General features: G+C 39.8%; 3 protein-coding genes across 3 annotated transcripts in view; 2 read left to right on the forward strand and 1 right to left on the reverse strand.

Moving 5' to 3' along the window:
* Window positions 1–3,341: 3,341 nt before the first annotated feature.
* Window positions 3,342–9,790, reverse strand: CEP19 (centrosomal protein 19). Its single transcript, XM_061193228.1, has 3 exons — window positions 9,688–9,790; window positions 4,456–4,655; window positions 3,342–3,837 (listed from the first exon to the last, which is right to left on the reverse strand). The coding sequence occupies exons 2-3, from the start codon at window positions 4,583–4,585 to the stop codon at window positions 3,476–3,478; spliced, it is 492 nt and encodes a 163-aa protein (XP_061049211.1). The 5' UTR covers window positions 4,586–4,655; window positions 9,688–9,790; the 3' UTR covers window positions 3,342–3,475.
* Window positions 9,791–9,917: 127 nt separating this feature from the next.
* PIGX (phosphatidylinositol glycan anchor biosynthesis class X) overlaps window positions 9,918–19,354 on the forward strand; it is a 34,219-nt gene continuing 24,782 nt past the window's right edge. The window contains exons 1-3 of the mRNA XM_061192739.1: window positions 9,918–9,938; window positions 9,997–10,198; window positions 12,972–13,035. Of these exons, the coding sequence (XP_061048722.1) occupies window positions 9,918–9,938; window positions 9,997–10,198; window positions 12,972–13,035 (287 nt within the window). The remainder of the gene's footprint in view (window positions 9,939–9,996; window positions 10,199–12,971; window positions 13,036–19,354) is intronic.
* On the forward strand, window positions 14,217–15,816 carry LOC133093977 (poly(rC)-binding protein 2). Its single transcript, XM_061194313.1, has one exon. It carries the CDS (start codon window positions 14,529–14,531, stop codon window positions 15,624–15,626), a length of 1,098 nt encoding a protein of 365 aa, XP_061050296.1. The 5' UTR covers window positions 14,217–14,528; the 3' UTR covers window positions 15,627–15,816.

A 19,354-nucleotide genomic window follows, 5' to 3' on the forward strand; every position in this document is an offset into this window, starting at 1 on the left:
GAAAAAAAACCTTTAGGTCAATTCTTGGGCTGATCCAGGGATTCACATACAATCTTTAGTTAAGAGTACAGTACGCTAAGAGGTCCAAATTGAATTGCATTTCCAGGTTCACATGTGAACAAACCTTCACCACTCAATGAACCAGAGATTCTAGGGATCCAACAGACTGAGGATAACCCAGGGCCAAATTGAATATTCAGGGAAGCTCTCAAAGTATTGAGCTTCATAGCCTGAGCATACATCTCTACACTTGGATTAGAGCCAGATCAGCTCTAAAGGGAATGGGGTGGGGTTGGGAGGGAGAGGGGAGGATGGTGGTTAGATTTATCTAACAAACTAAATGAGCTAAAATTTGGTTAGATGCCATATTAGGTAAAGAAAAACAAGGCGATGTGTTTTCTTGTCTTAGTATGGTGGAGCCTTACGTACGTTGACAGACTGCAGAGAAAGCTAGCAGAGAATGAAGTTGAAAATGAGAAAGACAGGGGCAGAGAGAGAGAAAGAATAATTGATAAAGCCGGGTCATAAGAGAAGATGGAATCCAGAGCCCTCTAGGGAAGCTAATTTCTCTACGGAGTGGGAATTGAGAGAAGGTGAGGGAAAATATTCCCATTTCACTTTTACGCTCTGGTATTTGCCTAAAAAATTAAGATAATGAACAGTGAATATGTATTAATTCTATAATGGAAAAAACACTTAAAAGAGCTCAGCAGAAGAATTAGCTTTGAACAAGTTACACGGAGGAAAAATCGCAATAGCTACTCAGCTCATATGCTCACCCCCTTCTGCTCTGGTTAGTCAGTACCTCTATTGCACATGTTAGTTTTGTTGCTTTGGCTGAACTATGTTAACAACTCAAAGGCGAAAGTTATGGCCCATTTTGTATCTTTCTATAGCTCTTAATTTAGTGAACATAGATGTACTCGATAAACATTAAAAAAAAACCCAAAACATGGATTGGGAAGTGTGGGGCAGATGACATTAACATAATCAAAAGATAATTATTTTGATACATATGGAAAGTTCGTATATGATAAAGGATGCATTTCAAGTCAGTGTAGGGAAAGATAGGTAATTCAATAGACAGTGGTGTTGGGACAGTGGGATGGGCATCTGGAAAAAAGTAATCTCATATTTTACAGCAAAATTAATTCCTGTATAGAAGAAATCATGGGATTAAAACAAAAAGTCTTGGAGTGAAAAATGCCTCTCTAAATATGACACAAAAATGCAGAAGCATAGAGAAAAATATTGATCAATTAGACTTGGAAAAAATATCCTAAAGTCAAAAAACAGATGACAAGGTGGAAATATCTGCAACTCATATCATAAACCAAGAACTATTTTCCTTAATAAATAACTTTTTACAAATCCATAAGAAAAAAACAAGTAACCCAATAGAAAACTGAGTGGACATAACATTTTTTATGTCAAAAAATGGCTTATTTCATAAAAAGTGTATGAAGACGCTCAGTCTCACTCATAAGACATACAAATTAAAACTATGAGATACCATTTTTAAATTATAAAATTGACAAAGATCAAGTTTGATAACTCTGTCAATGAGCATGTGGGGAAAACAGGTACTCTTACGTATTTCTGATAGTTTAAATTGCTACAACCTTCATGGTAAGTACCGTGTGTTGGTAAAATACACTCCAACATCATCTCCTACCATTTTTCTTTTGCTCAATCTGTATTAGCCACATTGGCCACTTTACTCTTACTCAAATATACCAAGCACACTCCAGCCCTGGGGGCCTATGCACTTATCATTCTCCGCTACCCCTGAAATGCACATCAAATTTTCCTTACCTCCTTCAGGCCTTTGCTCAAATGTCACCTCTTCAGTGAGGCCTTCTCTGAAGGCCCTATCAAAAATAGTGGCGCCGATACCATCATTCTCTTTTTACCCTGTTTTGAACTCTGAGCACTTATCATATGACATTATTCTATGTATATTTATTGTCTCTCCCCTCCAAGCAGACCGTAAATCTTGTAAAGGCAAGGACTTTGTTGTGCACACTGCTGCATCCCCAGACTCTAGAACAGTACAGGCTCAGCATGTTGTAGGTGCTTATTAAGTACATTACTGAATGAATGAATGAATGAAACTCTTTGGAGGACAATCTGGCAATATCTATTAAAATTCAGGATGCACATACCCAGCAATTCCCCTCCAGGCGTCATTTTTAGTTCAGCAAAATAGGGAATGTACAAGGTTATTTACTGTGGTATTGCTTGTAATAGTGAAAGGGGAAAACAGCCTAAGGTCAATTTTTAAAATGTATCATTTACATCTATACAGTGAAATAGTATGTAGTTATGGAAGGATCTCCAGTTCTGAAAATTGGTTTGCTACCTTTGACAAATACACATTTGAGACATGGCCATCTTAAGTCCTTGGTGATATCACTATAAGAATGATCTCTTTAATGAGGCTTTTAATGGTAAAGAGAGTAGGGATGAACAGGTGGAAAGAATGAGTAACTTTTATAGCTTTATTTAATGGGTATTAATTTCCTTGCAGAAAATAGGATTTCTACCAATTAAATAATATTCTAATATGAAGAAAGATATATCTGTACATATATAACCTTGTTCAACAAAGATCTCCTCTTTGGAGATACAAACTCATGAATAGGCCTAAACTGGCCGTACATATGTTCATTTATTATGGGTAGATTTCCCATTTTACAAACAAACCTTTTATTTATGGGAAGAGGTTCAGGGTTTCAGAATGTCTTTAGTACATATTTCCTGATACTGGGGCAGGGGGATGGGGCAGAATTCCCCTGCTATCCATCAGATTACATCCACTTGAAGCTGCAGGGCATTCTGCAGGGGTACTCTTCTACTCCAGAGTTAAACAGATATAAAGACAATGCATAAAGGATAATCCCCTGGCAACCATATATGCCCTCTGATCTTATCAAACTATAATTTGCTTACTCTTCCTCAAATAAAATGTTCTAATTCCTATCTCTTTACCAATCCCCTGCAACATCCCCCTTTTTTTCCTCCCAGTTTAATCTGGAATCCTATATAAGCTTCTATCCAAATACTACCATTTCAAGGGCCAGGCAAAGTACCATCTTGCCACTGAAGGACAAAGTCCTCCCTGACTATTCTACCCTACCGTAATCTAGGTTCTGATCCTCTCTAGCCTTTATCAAGCATTTGGATCTAATGCTGCCTAATACCATTAAACTAGCTTTTCATAAGCTTTTGACTTATCTTCCAATTAGACTGTAAGCTCCTTAAAGGCAGATTCCTATATTCTGTTTTCCCTATATTCCATATGCACCTACATAGTAGATGCTCTACATAACTTGGTTTTGAAAAGTAACATGGTCAATCCAAACGTGAACCAATATGCATAGTGTTCTTTACAGATTTTTCTACAACCAATCTATGGTCTTGTATAAACATGGATTTTCTACTACCTGATAATTTTTTTTTTAGTTTTTGGTTATCAGGACTCGTCAGCTGACTCTGTGTCCCAGCCACAGGACTGTAGTTGTTCGTCCTGTGGGAACTCCACTTCAATGTCATAAACAAAATTTGGATCATCCTTCTTCTTCTGATTTTTCTCAAAAAGTTCATCCATGATGCTCTTCCTTTTGGCAAGTTCCTTGTCATCTAGTTTGTTCAGGTCTTCCTCAGGATCAATGGTTGTTTCCCGCTGAATTTGTTCCATTGTTTCTGCCAAACTCTGCCCCCACAAGTAACCTCGTAAAAAACTGAATAACTTCTCTAGTTGCTTCAGGGATACCTGTTCCAGGTAACCCTTGTGTCGTGGATTATTCTTTAATTGTTCAGCAGCTCTGCTGCAATCTAGGAGGGAGAAACAAAACTATTATACCACACGCAACACCACAGACTATTCAGGGACCACAAGTTACTGAAACCATTACCTGTCATTATAGTCAAGTAGCTAACTGGCTTTTGGGAATGAACTATTTCACAGAACTATTTCTTTATATACAGCTTTGAGTGTGATGGGGGAAGGAGGGATATATTTTTTATTTCTGTAACTTAAAATCACTTTGAGGAGATGTTAAATACTTTCAACTGGAGAAAACGTCTGAGAAGAAAAGGTAGTATTACAGCTTTATCAGTACTGGTACCAAGAAAATATCAAGATTACAAATAAAAAACACATTTGGAGGGAGAGAAGGGAATTAATATTACTGAATAATGCTATCTCATTTAACCCACACTGCAGATCTCAAAGGGTGGGATTATCAATTTCCTTTTACAGATTAGGAAACTGATGCTCACCAAGATTAAGTAATTTAGCCAAGATTTCACACCTACCCTGACAGTCACGACTTGAACCTTGGTCGGTCTAACTCTGAAGGCCATGACATTCCATTACATGAGACTCAAATCGTTCTTATAAGCTGACTCAGCAAATATTTAAGATAGGAGGCAAGGTAAAACATAAGATACCTGAATACTTTGAAAAGTTTCGGACTGGCATGATGCGCTGGCGACTTTTCCCCTTCATTTCATTCTCATAGATTAAGATAACAGCCGGAGGCTGGAACCTAATTCCACATTTCTTGGCAGTGCACATCATTCTCACATACACTTCACGGTAAATCAGAGGAAATCTGATGAAAATGTGTCAGTCGCGTAATGACTTCCTGCTAAAGGGGAAAAAAAATTAAGTGTTGGATAAATCACATTCTCCTCTACTTTTCCTCCCCAGCAGATCTGAATCTACTCCAGTTCTGGAGATGCATAGTCAGCTCAAGCTCAGTATGTCAAGAGCTACCCGGAAAGTTCAGTTTGGCCTCAAGTTATCTTTAGTCTATAGAATCCCTGGTTCATTGAGGGTGTAGATTTGTTCACACATGAACCTAGAAATGCAGTTCAGTTTGGATCTCTTAGTATACTGTACTCTTAACCAAAGACTGTATATGAACCTCTGAGTCAGCCCAAGAATCACCTTACAGGATCTTTTTTGTTTACCAATTAAACAAGTATGTACAAGTACTCTCTATGTCAACGTACTAAGAGTTTTTTAATCTTACACATTATGTCCTGACGGGTTCACTAGACCAGACCTCTCTCCTTTGTACTTCCCCAATCATTCTACTCATTGAGTTTTTTGTAACTACTTACTTTATCACTTTTCTTTTCCTTCTATTCTATATGCTCCATGAGGGCAGGGAACATATCCACTGTTCACCACAATATCCCCAGCACAATACCTGGACTGTAGTAGGTATTCCATTGTTTAATTCAATGTGTTAGTAGAAGACACAGCCCCTGTACATCCTCTAAGTGTTCACAGTTTAGAAGTCTGATCAAAAAAGGCAGACTCAGCCTCCACATATTTGAGGCAATAAAGCTTACATGGCTTTTATTTCAACTTATTTGTCTCACTACATGATGTTTTTTCAGTTACAATAAACATTTTATTTATTTATTATTTTTTAATCTTTATTGGAGTATAATTGTTTTACAATGTATCAGTTTCTGCTGTACAACAAAGTGAATCATCTATATGTATACATATATCCCCATATCCCCTCCCTCTTGCGTCTCCCTCCCACCCTCCCTAACCCACCCCTCTAGGTCATCACAGTGTCGGGCTGATCACCCTGTGCTATGCAGCAGCTTCCCCCTAGCCATCCATTTTACATTTGGTAGTGTACATAGGTCAGTGCTACTCTCTCACTTCATCCCAGCTTCCCCTTCCCCCGCTGTGTCCTCAAGTCTGTTCTCTATGTCTGCATCTTTATTCCTGCCCTGCCACTAGGTTCATCAGTACTGTTTTTTAAGATTCCATATATGTGTGTTAGCATACAGTATTTGAAACAACCATTTTAAAGGTTAATACTTTCCATTCCCTCTTCCCTTCCCTGCTCTCAATGCCAAAATATACTTAATTATAGGGACTGTTTTAGATATGACTATGATATTCTCAGAAAGATTTGCAAATGTCAAAGAACCTGGAGGTAAAGCAGCATAGGGATGATATCTTCATAAATTCAGTTCTGTTAGAGAATCACTAGGAACATGGTTACTTAATACATGTTCATTGTAGAAAACTGGGATGGGAGTGGGGAAGGGGGAGGAAGAAACATACAAAATAATCATCCCTGATTCCTTCCAGTCTTTCTAGGCATAGTTTTTTGTTTGTGTTTGGTTTTTTTTTTTTTGGTTTGTTTTTTAGCTATAGTATTTTTTTTTTTTTTTTAGATTCAACTCAAGGGCTACTTTTTATTTATTTATTTATTAAATTTATTTATTAATTAATTTATTTATTTTTGGCTGTGTTGGGCCTTCACTTCTGTGCGAGGGCTTTCTCCAGCTGCGGCAAGCGGGGGCCACGCCTCATCGCGGTGCGCGGGCCTCTCACTGCTGCGGCCCCTCCCGCCGCGGAGCACAGGGCTCCAGACGCGCAGGCCCAGCAGCCGTGGCTCACAGGCCCAGCCGCTCCGCGGCATGTGGGATCCTCCCAGACCAGGGCTCAAACCCGTGTCCCCTGCACTGGCAGGCAGATTCCCAAACACTGCGCCACCAGGGAAGCCCTATAGTATGTTTTTATATCATACATACTGTTTCCTACCTTTTAAATTTTTACAAAATTTTATTTTATGGAAGTATAGTTGACTTACAATGTTGTGTTAATTTCTGCTATACAGCAAAGTGATTCAGTAATAAATATAAATATATATATTCTTTTTCATATGCTTTTCCATTATGGTTTATCACAGGATATTGAATATAGTTCCCTGTGCTACACAGTAGGACCTTGTTTATCCATTCTATATATGATAGTTTGCATCTGCTGATCCCAGACTCCCAATCTATCCCTCTCCTATGCCCCCTCTCCCTTGGCAACCACAAGTCCGTTCTCTATGTCTGTGAGTCTGTTTCTGTTTTGTAGATAAGTTCATTTGTGTCATATTTTAGATTCCACATATAAGTGATACCATATGGTATTTGTCTTTTTCTTTCTGACTTACTTCACTTAGTATGATACTCTCTAGGTCCATCATGTAACTGAAAATGGCATTATTTCATTCTTTTTTAAGTCCTGCCTTTTAAATTTAACAACCTATGTAATTTTGCCATTAAATGTCTTTCTAAAATGCAAATTTTTATGACTGCAAATGTTTTGTCCTATGCATATACCATAATCTATATTATTCACCCCTTACTATTGGATGTGAGAATTTTTACTCTTAGGAAATGGATCATACTGTGTTGGCTAAAAAGGTCGTTTGTTCCATAAGCTGGCTCTAGTAGCGCTTAGTTGTCTTTAACTTCATTCGGAACAGTTTTGTTAGACTGTATTGTGACAGCTGTCATATCAGTGTGCATTAAAATTGGTGAATTTTTGTGTAGCCATTTTAATATAGAAAATAGGGGGAAAAAAGCAACATTTTCGGCATATTATGCTTTATTATTTCAAGAAAGGTAAAAACACAACTGAAACGCAAAAAAAGATTTGTGCATTGTATGGAGAAGGTGCTATGACTGATCGAACGTGTCAAAACTGGTTTGCTAAGTTTCATGCTGGAGATTCCTCGCTGGATGATGCTCCACGGTCGGGTACACCAGTTGAAGTTGATAGCCATCCAATCGAGACATTAATTGAGAACAATCAACATTATACCACGTGGGAGATAGCCAACGTACTCAAAATATCCAAATCAAGCACTGAAAATCATTTGCACCAGCTTGGTTATGTTAACCGCTTTGATGTTTGGGTTCCACGTAAGTTAAGCAAAAAAAACCTTCTTGACCATATTTCCGAATGTGATTCTCTACTTAAACATAATGAAAACGTTCCGTTTTTAAAACAAATTGTGATGAGCGATGAAAAGTGGGTACTGTACAATAATGTGGAATGGAAGAGATGGTGGGGCAAGCGACATGAACCACCACCAACCACACCAAAGGCCGGTCTTCATCCAAAGAAGGTGATGTTGTGTATATGGTGGGATTGGAAGGGAATCCTCTATTATGAGCTCCTTCCGCAAAACCAAACGATTAATTCCAACAAGTACTGCTCCCAATTAGACCAACTCAAAGCAGCACTCGACAAAAAGCATCCGGAATTAGTCAACAGAAAACGTATCATCTTCCATCAGGATAACGCATGACCGCATGTTTCTTTGATGACCAGGCAAAAACTGTTACAGCTTGGCTGGGAAGTTCTGATTCATCCAACATATTCACTAGACATTGCACCTTTGGATTTCCATTTATTTCGGTCTTTACAAAATTCTCTTAATGGAAAAAATTTCAATTCTCTGGAAGACTGTAAAAGGCACCTAGAACAGTTCTTTGCTCAAAAAGATAAAAATTTTGGGAAGACGGAATTATAGAGTTGCCTGAAAAATGGCAGAAAGTAGTGGAACAAAACGGTGAATACGTTGTTCAATAAAGTTCTTGGTAAAAATGAAAAATGAAAAATGTGGGACTTCCCTTGTGGTCCAGTGGGTAAGACTCTGCGCTCCTGATGCAGGAGGCCTGGGTTTGTTCCCTGGTTGGGGAACTAGATCCTGCATGCATGCCGTAACTAGGAGTCCGCATGCCACAACTAAGAGCACCCGTGTGCCGCAATGAAGACCTGGTGCAGCCGATATAAATAAATAAATAAATTTTTTTTTTTAAATGAAGAATGTGTCTTTTATTTCTACTTAAAAACCAAGGGAACTTTTTGGCCAACCCAATATATAAAGAACTGTGTTATCAAATTATTGTGCTCTGCCTCTGATCTGATGCCATGATCCCACTCCACCTCTTCTTCTTTTTCTTCTTCTTTTTTTTTTAAAACAAATACTACTCCCAGTTCACCTCACTAAAATTTGTTCTGTTAGTAAACTTTCTAGAAGATCCTACTGAGCACAATAAAAATTCCATACACTCAAGCAAATGGCTGTATTAATAAATGATATATGCAAGTGATGCTCAATAATGTAGTTTTATGACTACACTCTTTTCTTTCTTTTAAAAATTAAACTCTTATTTTTATTAAAGTAATGTTTGTATTCTGTTTAAAATGTAACATAATTCTAAGAGGCTTAAAACAAAAAACTGTTGTCCTCTCCCCTTCGCCTCTCCATAGGTAACGAGTTTCAATTCTTTTAAATGTTTCTTCCAAAATTTATCTTCATATTTCTTAACAGCATGCTTATACTGCTCTCTTCAGTTTTAGGTAGTATCTTCTGACATCTTTCCTCTTTAAGACATCCATCCTAGAGCCCTCCGTTCTGTTCCAATCTGCACTGGATACTCTCCAGCTCTGCTTATATATTCAATTCATGAAGACAGACAACACATTTACCCAGCATTTCTTCCTAGACATTAATACTTTTCTCCTCAAGGATCAGTGACCTGCATAATCTTGCCAAGCATCCCCACAGCACCTAAAAGTGTACGGATTTTGCCATCAGGTAGACGATCCTCTCCCTATCCACGCCCCCACCAGTGCAAGACTGACTTTCTTACCCATAGAGAAGTACAGAAAATGCATCTTCTGCAGGTCAACGTCTAAAATCTCCGTGAGGGGGTGTTTCCACTAACCGTAGTGCACCTAGGAGCACTCGACTTTGAGGCCAGGCACAGCCTGGCGCTGCAGAAAGAAGCGACAGCCACAGCTCCGCAGCCGTGACTGTGGGGTGAATTCCCCGGCAGGAGGCCCGCATCGGCAAATACCTGGAAGTGGAGGTGGACGTCGGGAGCTGGGCTAGGCTGTTCCCAGGACACCGCGCGGGGCTCGGAGTCATGCTGGGGGCCCGCGGAGCAGTCCCTAGAGCAACTGTCCTGGCATACGTCACGGCGCTTGCGCAGCTCCTCGCTCTGCCCCCGACAGGGAGTGCGAGGGGCGGGGCGACGAGGGGGCGGGACCGCGGCCTCCTTGACACCAGAACATTCGGGGGCCGGGGATGCGGGGAGCAGGGAAACGGGTGAGCCGCTGGTGTGTGCGCAGCGAGTCTTCCGTCCCGGTCCCTAACTCCGTGACAGCGCGCTCTAGGAGGGTGTGAGGCGTGTGCAGGTTCCTCCGACCGCATTTTGTCCCCGCGCGCTCTTCTGGGGCGCGCGTTCTCCGGCGTCCTGGCTCCCCCGGCCGTGGCCGTCCGGGCGGTGGCCTGGCTACTCCTCTGGGAGGCGGCTGGATTCACCTGCTCGCCAGCCATAGCTTTCAACACCACCCCCACCGACGCTGGTAAGGGGAAGGGCGGGGCTTCAGGGGTGAGGGCGGGGTTTAGGGCCGAGAGGGTGGGGAGCACTCCAGGCTCCCCAGTACTCTCCCTTCCGCGCTTTACAAAGGTACTTCTCGCGACCCTAGAACTGTAGGGTGAGCTGCAGGAGGTTAAAAACAAAGGCCGCAAGCTTCCTGCTACTCCCCCCGCCCCGCCCCCCCCCTTCATTGCTTTGTGGCTGCTTCTGGTTCTCTGGAGAGTCAGGCTTTGTCTTTCTGAGGAGGGACTGGCCGCACTATTACTAAAATATTGTAAAGTACAGCCGTGAAGCGTCTTGGGGTGCTCTTGGAATGCGTGAAGCTTCTGATCACTGCGGGGCCAGCAAAGCCTAAGTGTCCTATGAGGTGTGAGAACCCCAATCTAGAATGCATAGATTGTATGTAATGTCCTCGGGGGACGTGGAAAGGGGAGGAAGACTAGTTTCGTTTTACAAACATTTTTGATAATGGACTGAATTGGGCTAGGGTTTCTTTATGACTCAGGGCTGGGCAAGCGAGTTGATTCACTTCTTTGGGCCCGAGTCTGTGGGCAGAAGTGCTGTGCTAGGCGCTGTGGATCCAGCCCTCGTGGAGCTTGCATTGCAGTAGGGGGAGATGTATACAGTGCAGTAGTAATTACAATAAAGTGACAACGTTTGATAGGGAAAGGAAAGTCAGTACAAATCAGGTGAGTTTCTCTGTCTTTAAAACGAGGATATTAGACTAGTATCTGTCAGTCAGTGCAGTTCTGCTTTTGTGTTTACATATTAAGTTCCCAAATTCATTTGAAGAAAGGATTACTAGGCCAAAAAGAATTTTTAAACAACTGGACTTACATCTGAAGACTCTTCCAGCACTGGCATTTTGTGATTAAAAAGGGGTCAATTTCCAGAGCCAGTTCAGGCCGCAATAACCAAATAAGGTAATATTTAAGAGGAAAAATCTTGAAGGTGCATTCAGATGCAACAAATTCACTCTGAAAATGGTACCTTTGGGGACTTCCCTGGTGGTCCGGTGATTAAGAATCCACCTTCCAATGCAGGGGACTTGGGTTGGATCCCTGGTTAGGGAACTAAGATCCCACAGGCCCCGGGGCAACTAATCCCCCGTGCTGCAACTACTGAGCCCGCGCACCACAACTAGAGAGAAGCCCACGCAACGCGAGGAAAGTTCCTGCATGCCGCAACGAAGGTCCCGTGTGCCACAACTAAGACCCTACGCAGCTAAATAAATAAATAAATAAATATTAAAAAAAAGAAAGTGGTACCTTTGCTTTAAAAATCATAAATAATCTAGTATTTGCAATACTGTTTGTAAATTAGCTTTTCTACTATCCCAAGATGAATGAAATTTACTATTCTCTAGTGTATATCCTGATAGACTTTAAGCCTATTAATCTGACCTTTTTTCTAATTAATTTATAGGCAGATATAAACCCTTACCCCCACCTCTATTAAAATTAAACATTGAAGAAATATCTGGATTTATGCAAGAGATATTCTGTAAGTTGCTTGGGAAAAGATGATATGTGCTTCTCCAAAGCAATTAAGGATTTCTTTAAATAGCTAGGAGAGTGGAAATACCTTAGGCTTTAAAAGTTGGGCAGATCTTGCTTCTAAATCAGTTACTTACCTAGTTGTGTGACCTAGACAGTAACTGTTTATAAGTCAGAGTTTCCTCCTGTGTACAAATGCCAATAATTTTGCCTGCCTGTTTAGCTAGACTGTGAAAGTTAAAATACATGTGAAAGCCCCAAGTAGAGAATCTGTCATATAGGTATTATTTAATAAGTGTTGTCTTTCATACTTTTTTCCTTCCTTCCCTAGTATATTCCAAATGTTTCCATCTCCCTGTCATGTTTTTTTTTTTTTTTGGATCTTCTCAGGAATACATCTAATGGACTTAGCAACATACAGTAGTGTATGGTTTTTCTGTATGTTTGTTTTAATATTCTTCCCACACACTTCCAGCTTTTGAAAATGGAGTAAAATTCCATAGCAAAGTGCCTGGGCAGAGTTAGTGGTCATTAGTAGCTGAATTTTTAACTTTATGAGACTGACACTGAGTAACAGTTTTAATGTCTGAATTCTGCATGGAGTCAGTATAGTGAGATTTCTGGTTATTCTAAGTTTATAAAGGAACCCTTTGAACCTTTCAAAAGCCTCCAGTTTTTGTTGTTTCTTTAAACTCTTTCAACGTCTCCACAAGGCATAGTGTACCATCCTCTCAGTTTTTTCTATGTGTGGATGGTAGAATATAGAAGTTGCCAGTTTGTATCTGATACTCAGTTTCAGTGAGCTAGGATTAAAATTGAGGTTTCCTGGCTCTTTGGCCATTCTGTTGTTTTTGGTGTCCTGGGATCACCTGAATAAAGTAATATAAATAGCAAACACTTATATAGAGTGCTTGCTATGTGGTTGACCCTTTTCTAAGTGCTTCTACATATATTAAATTCTCATGACAACTAGTAGAGAGAGAAACTATCTTGCCCAAAGTCACACAGCTGTTAATAGACAGACTGGGGTTTGAAACTAGCCAATCTAACTCCGAAGTCAAGACTTTTAACCCCTATGCTATACTAGAAATAGATTTATGTGTAGCTCAAATTGCTTAAGTTTTAAAAGTTCTTGTTTTGTTTTTAGGTTGGTTAGATTTTCCAGGCAATTAAAGCCTATTCAAACAATTATTTTCTGATTATTTAAATATTCTTTCATTGAGTGCTTATTTTGTTTAAAAAAAATTCTTTTCATGCTTATAGGCATAAGGGCCACTTGTTCTGAAATTATTTTGAGGCAAGAAGTTTTGAAAGATGGTTTCCACAGGTAAGTTGCCCATTGACTTATACTTACATCAAAATACTGTTTCAATGTAATTTAAAGCAAAAAATCAATAGTTGAAAAATGGATAAACTGAAAAAAATCACGTGCCTTCTTAAAGTTATAAGTGACAGATATGTGGTTCATAGTTTGAAATAATGATTAAAATAACAGTGGAGAAGAGAAGGAGAAAACAAACATTTATTATTTACTACACATATCTATTATATATTTATATAGCCAGAAGCTATATATACAGTATTCCATTTAATCTTCACAGTGGTTGTAAGATAGATGATACCTTTCTTGTATGTCAGATGAGGGACTAGGGCTCAGGGAATTTAAATAATTGTGTAGAGGTTAGGGTGGTAGAGCTCTGATTCAAATTTATGACTATCATACTCCAAAGCCACACTCTCAAGTACTAAGATATTATACCACCCTAAATCACTATTTCTAATTTACAAGACTTGGTTCCAAAGACCAAACTATTTCCAAAATAGAAACTATCCTCAAAAATTAATATTTGCTAGTGTTAAAGATATTTAAAAGACTGGTAATATGTTGTGGAAACTGTACCATAAGAAATTCCCAAACTTTAAAGCTTCTCAAGGTGGTCACTTTGAAATTATTATCAGATATTTGACTTATAAATTCTGATACATATATTTTTTAAATCCCTTCATTTTATAAGTCACCTTAAACTAAAACAACTCACTCTCCTCACTCTTCAACGTTAGCCTACAGGTGAATGGCTAGGAGGTGTAGTAGAAAGAACTTGGTTTTTCTGTTTGTTTGTTTTTAATTCAGATAAATTTGGGCTCAAAATGTAGCTCTATTATTTAGTATCTGTGTGGCCTTAGTCAAGTTACTTAAGTCATTGCTACCTTACTGATAAAGGTGGATAATGATAGTATTTCCTTATTAGGGTTGTGATGATTCGATCGGAGAATATATGGAAAGCTCCTTAATGTAGTGCTTGTCACATAGCACATACCCAGGAAATGTTAGCTGTTATTATTAATAATGAGATAGGTGATCAATCTGGGCAGTACAGTTTCAAAGAGGAGGTGTGACTATTAAGTATAAAACTGATTTTGGGAGCGAATTCACTTCTGAAGGGAGTTTTTGACAGAGTTCCAGACACATTTAAAGCAATATCAGGGAGGCAGCAGCCGGAGCAGCCGCAGCCTGCGCCCTCTCCCGCCCGCCCTCCGCCCGCCCGCCCGCCCTCCGCCGCCCTCCACCCGCCCCGGGGTCTCTTTCCCCCTTCCTCCTCCTCCTCCTCCACCCCCCCCTTCCTCCTCCGCCCGCCCGCGGGGCCCCCCTCGCCTTCCCGCCCGCCCCTATTGTTCCGCCCCCGGCCTCCCGCCCTTCCCCTTCCCGCCCGCTCCCCTTTTCCCCTCAGTCGCCTCGCGCCTGCAGTTTTTGGCTTTCACCCCCACCAGTGACCAAAGACTTGACCACTCAGCGTCCAGCTCCTCAGAACACTGCTCGACATGGACACCGGTGTGATTGAAGGTGGATTAAATGTCACTCTCACCATCCGGCTACTTATGCATGGAAAGGAAGTTGGCAGTATCATCGGAAAGAAAGGAGAATCAGTTAAGAAGATGCGTGAGGAGAGTGGTGCACGTATCAACATCTCAGAAGGGAATTGTCCTGAGAGGATTATCACTTTGGCTGGACCCACTAATGCCATCTTCAAAGCCTTTGCTATGATCATTGACAAACTGGAAGAGGACATCAGCAGCTCTATGACCAATAGCACAGCTGCCAGTAGACCCCCAGTCACCCTGAGGCTGGTGGTCCCTGCTAGTCAGTGTGGCTCTCTCATTGGGAAAGGTGGTTGCAAGATCAAGGAAATACGTGAGAGTACAGGGGCTCAGGTCCAGGTGGCAGGGGATATGCTCCCCAACTCAACTGAGCGGGCCATCACTATTGCTGGCATTCCGCAGTCCATCATTGAGTGTGTGAAACAGATCTGCGTGGTCATGTTGGAGACTCTCTCCCAGTCCCCCCCGAAGGGCGTGACCATCCCGTACCGGCCCAAGCCGTCCAGTTCTCCAGTCATCTTTGCAGGTGGTCAGGACAGGTACAGCACAGGCAGCGACAGTGCGAGCTTTCCCCACACCACCCCGTCCATGTGCCTCAACCCTGACCTGGAGGGACCACCTCTAGAGGCCTATACCATTCAAGGACAGTATGCCATTCCACAGCCAGATTTGACCAAGCTGCACCAGTTGGCAATGCAACAGTCTCATTTTCCCATGACGCATGGCAACACCGGATTCAGTGGCATTGAATCCAGCTCTCCAGAGGTGAAAGGCTATTGGGGTTTGGATGCATCTGCTCAGACTACTTCTCATGAACTCACCATTCCAAACGATTTGATTGGCTGCATAATCGGGCGTCAAGGCGCCAAAATCAATGAGATCCGTCAGATGTCTGGGGCGCAGATCAAAATTGCGAACCCAGTGGAAGGATCTACTGATAGGCAGGTTACCATCACTGGATCTGCTGCCAGCATTAGCCTGGCTCAATATCTAATCAATGTCAGGCTTTCCTCGGAGACGGGTGGCATGGGGAGCAGCTAGAACAATGCAGATTCATCCATAATTCCTTTCTGCTGTTCACCACCACCCATGATCCATCTGTGTAGTTTCTGAACAGTCAGCGATTCCAGGTTTTAAATAGTTTGTAAATTTTCAGTTTCTACACACTTTATCATCCACTCGTGATTTTTTAATTAAAGCATTTTAATTCCTTTCTTTGTTCAGCTGTTAATGCTGAGATCCATATTTAGTTTTATAAGCTTCTCCCTGTTTTTTTTTTTGTTTTGTTTTGGTTTTTTTTTTGGCTCATGAAATTTTTTTGTTTGTCATGGAAATGTAAGAGTGGAATATTAATACATTTCAGTTTAGTTCTGTAATGTCAGGAATTTTTCAAAAAAATTAAAAGATGGACTGGAAAAAAAAAAAAAAGCAATATCAGGGTAATTATGCCAATTATATAGCTTCTCTCTTTAACATAATTGGAATATATTTTCAAGAGGAATGGGAGATAACTGATTCCAATAAGGAAGAAAGAAGTAACTGAAGAGACTATCGTGACAACAGAAGTAGCTGTCCAGTTCTAAGTACCGAGGATAAAAAGCAGGATATAAAACCAACAGTGAAGAGTGACAGAACCCATAAGAATAGCTTCAGAAACTAGAAATCTCAGAGTTATTTGAGACCTTCAGAAAATGCCAACAATCATTTTTTAAAAAGGCTTTTTTAGTTATGTTTAGAGCAGTTATAGTCTTGAGAGGGTAGATGAGGAAATATTAACATATCATAGAAAGTAGAATTTGTTAGCCCCTCTTATTTCTGTCTTCTTGGGCAAGAAGCATTAATCCCACTCTGGAAAGGGCCAGGTGGTTATTGGTAGTAGGAAACCGAAGTGCAGAAAATGTAAGGGAATTAATTATACAAAAGGGCCTTAACAAATATAAATGAGTTTAGAGTCTCCCCTCTCTGATGAATTATATCTCATTGCAGTAGGAGAACTTGCTTAAACCATTGCTGAACTTCTGTTTATAATCTTTGGATGATCTGGAAGTTAGTTAGTTATTGTAGATTCTGGGCAAAATTCTAGGCCAGATTACTAAAACGATGGTTTGTGAACACAGAATAGAAACTGTTGGTTTCTGGGGACTAGCATGAATAAGCTTTATTACAAGCTTATTTCTTTTATAGAGTTACTGGATAGGTGGATCAGAGGAATGCTATAGCTATAGTATATCTGATTTTCTGCAAGTCTTTTGATGAAATTTACGTGTTATATTTGAAAACAAGATGAAGAATGTGAACTGGAAGGTAACACAGGTGAATAACTTCATAAAGATTAACAAATACATCCGACATGTTTTGGTTAATGGGTTGAATTCATCTTGGAGGGAGGTCCTGAAGAGTCTCTGTCTTTTTAAAAATATGTGTTTTTTCTGATGATAAGATATTACATGTTCACAAATACATATATAGTATCCAGAAGAAAAGAGATAATAGATATAGTCTACTTTAGAATATATTTAGAAGAATTAAAGCAAACTATATATATATAGATAGCTGTTCTTGATATTTTATAGAGGCAGAATGAAATAGTGGCTAACAATTTGGGCTCTAGAGTATAACTACTGGAGTTTGAATCTTAGCTCTTGGCTGAGTTACTTAGTCTCTCTGTGCTTTGCTTTCCTTTCCCTCTTTCTTTTCTTGAAAGAGGGAAAATATTTTTGTTTACTCACATGTATATACACAACTTTTGGATTTAATTGATTTTTATATTCTGTGATTAGCTTTTACATCACTAGAAATGATATTTTGGGGCAAAAATAGAATATAACAATGCCACAGAAACTATTCAGAATTCTTTCAGTGAATGCAAATTATTAGGAAAATAAACTGCTGTATGTAAAATTACCTCAGACTACTTTAAAGAATAAAAGCCAAAAATATCTATAGAGATAGCTGCTCTTGATATTTAATTCTTGGAATTTCTGCTGTGTTCCTAGAACAATGAGTTCATATAAATTTATTGATTATCTGAGAACCAGAAACTAACATCATACGTAAAGCCTGAAAACATTTCCTCATACTTTTTAAGTTGGAGATGACAATTTTTCTATGAAGAGAGTAACATGGGTATTTTACCCTAGTGCTTTGTTTTCTTACAGGTAAAATAGGAATTATAATAGTACTATTTCATAGTGTCTTTTTTTTTAATTAATTAATTTATTTTTGACTGCATTGGGTCTTCGTTGCTGCACGCGGGTTAATTTCTTTAGTTGTGGCGAGCGGGGGCTGCTCTTCGTTGTGGTGCGCCGGCTTCTCATTGCAGTGGCTTCTCTTGTTGCGAAGCACAGGCCCTAGGCACGTGGGCTTCAGTAGTTGTGGCACACGGGCTCAGTAGTTGTGGCTCGCGGGCTGTAGAGTGCAGGCTTGGTAGTTGTGGCACACGGGCTTAGTTGCTCTGCGGCATGTCGGATCTTCCCCCACCAGGGATTGAACCCGTGTCCTCTGCATTGGCAGGTGGATTCTTAACCACTGCACCACCAGGAAAGCCCCCATAGTGTTTTTTTTTTTTAATAAACTTCATTGAGTTTGACAACTATATACACCCATGTAACCATGTAACCAGTCAAAATATAGAACATTTTCATCATCTCCAAAAATACTCATGTGCTACTTGCAGTTATTCTCCCTCACCCATACCCACACTCAGCCAATCACTGATCTACTTCTGTTACTAGATAGATTTTCTGGAATTTTATATAAATGAAATCATATAGTATGTACTTTTTGATATCTGGCTTCTTTCACTCAGCATTATGTCAATGAGATTTAACCATGTTCTGTATGGCAGTAATTTGTTCTTTTTGTTGCAGAGTACTGAAATTTGTTTATTCATTCACATATCTATGACATTGGAATTGTTTCTAGTTTTGGGCTATGATAAATAAAGGTATAATGAGCAGTTGTGTACCAGTCTTGGCGTGGACATGTTTTCATTAATTTTGGGTAAATATCAATAAACAGAATTGCTGGATATATGATAGATAAATGTTGAACTTTTTAAGAAACTGCCAAACTGTTTTCCAAAGTGGTTATGCTGTTTTACATTCTCATCAGTAATGTGTGAGAGTTCTGTTTCTGCCACGTCCTTGCCAGCACTTGATATGGTCAGTCTTTTTAATTTTAGACTTTCTGGTGGATGTGTAGTGGTATCTCATTGTAATTTTAATTTGTATTTCCCTGATGCGTAATGATATTGAGCATCTTTTTGTGTGCTTATTGTCCACTAGTACATCTTCCTTTGTGAAGTGTCTCAGTCTTTTTTTTTTTTAATTGAAGTATAGCTGATTTGCAGTGTTGTGTTAATTTCTCCTGTACAGGAAAGTGATTCAGTTATACATACGTATACATTCTTTTTTATGTTCTTTTCCATTATGTTTATCTGAGGATATTGAATATAGTTCCCTGTGCTATACAGTAGGACCTTGTTGTTTATCCATTCTATATGTAATAGTTTGCATCTGCTGACTCCAAACTCCCAGTCCATCCCTTCCCCTTGGCAACCACAAGTCTGTTCTCTATGTCTGTGAGTCTGTTTCTGTTTTGTAGATAGGTTCATTTATGTCATATTTTAGATTCCACATATAAGTGATATCATATTGTATTTGTCTTTCTCTTTCTGACTTGTGAAGTGTCTTAGTCTTTTGTCCATTTTTAAACTGGGTTGTTTGTTATTTTATTATTTTTAAGAATTCTAATTTTGTTGGAGTATA

This window comes from Eubalaena glacialis, chromosome 6, assembly GCF_028564815.1.
Source record: "Eubalaena glacialis isolate mEubGla1 chromosome 6, mEubGla1.1.hap2.+ XY, whole genome shotgun sequence".
In the NCBI taxonomy this organism is placed as follows: Eukaryota; Metazoa; Chordata; class Mammalia; order Artiodactyla; family Balaenidae; genus Eubalaena; species Eubalaena glacialis.

Coding starts and splice junctions, on each gene's coding strand:
- CEP19 (XM_061193228.1), bottom strand. CDS start 4,585: ATGATGTGCACTGCCAAGAAATGTGGAATTAGGTTCCAGCCTCCGGCT. Junction 3,838..4,455: donor AAACTTTTCAAAGTATTCAG/GTATCTTATGTT, acceptor TCTCCCTCCTAG/ATTGCAGCAGAGCTGCTGAA.
- LOC133093977 (XM_061194313.1), top strand. CDS start 14,529: ATGGACACCGGTGTGATTGAAGGTGGATTAAATGTCACTCTCACCATC.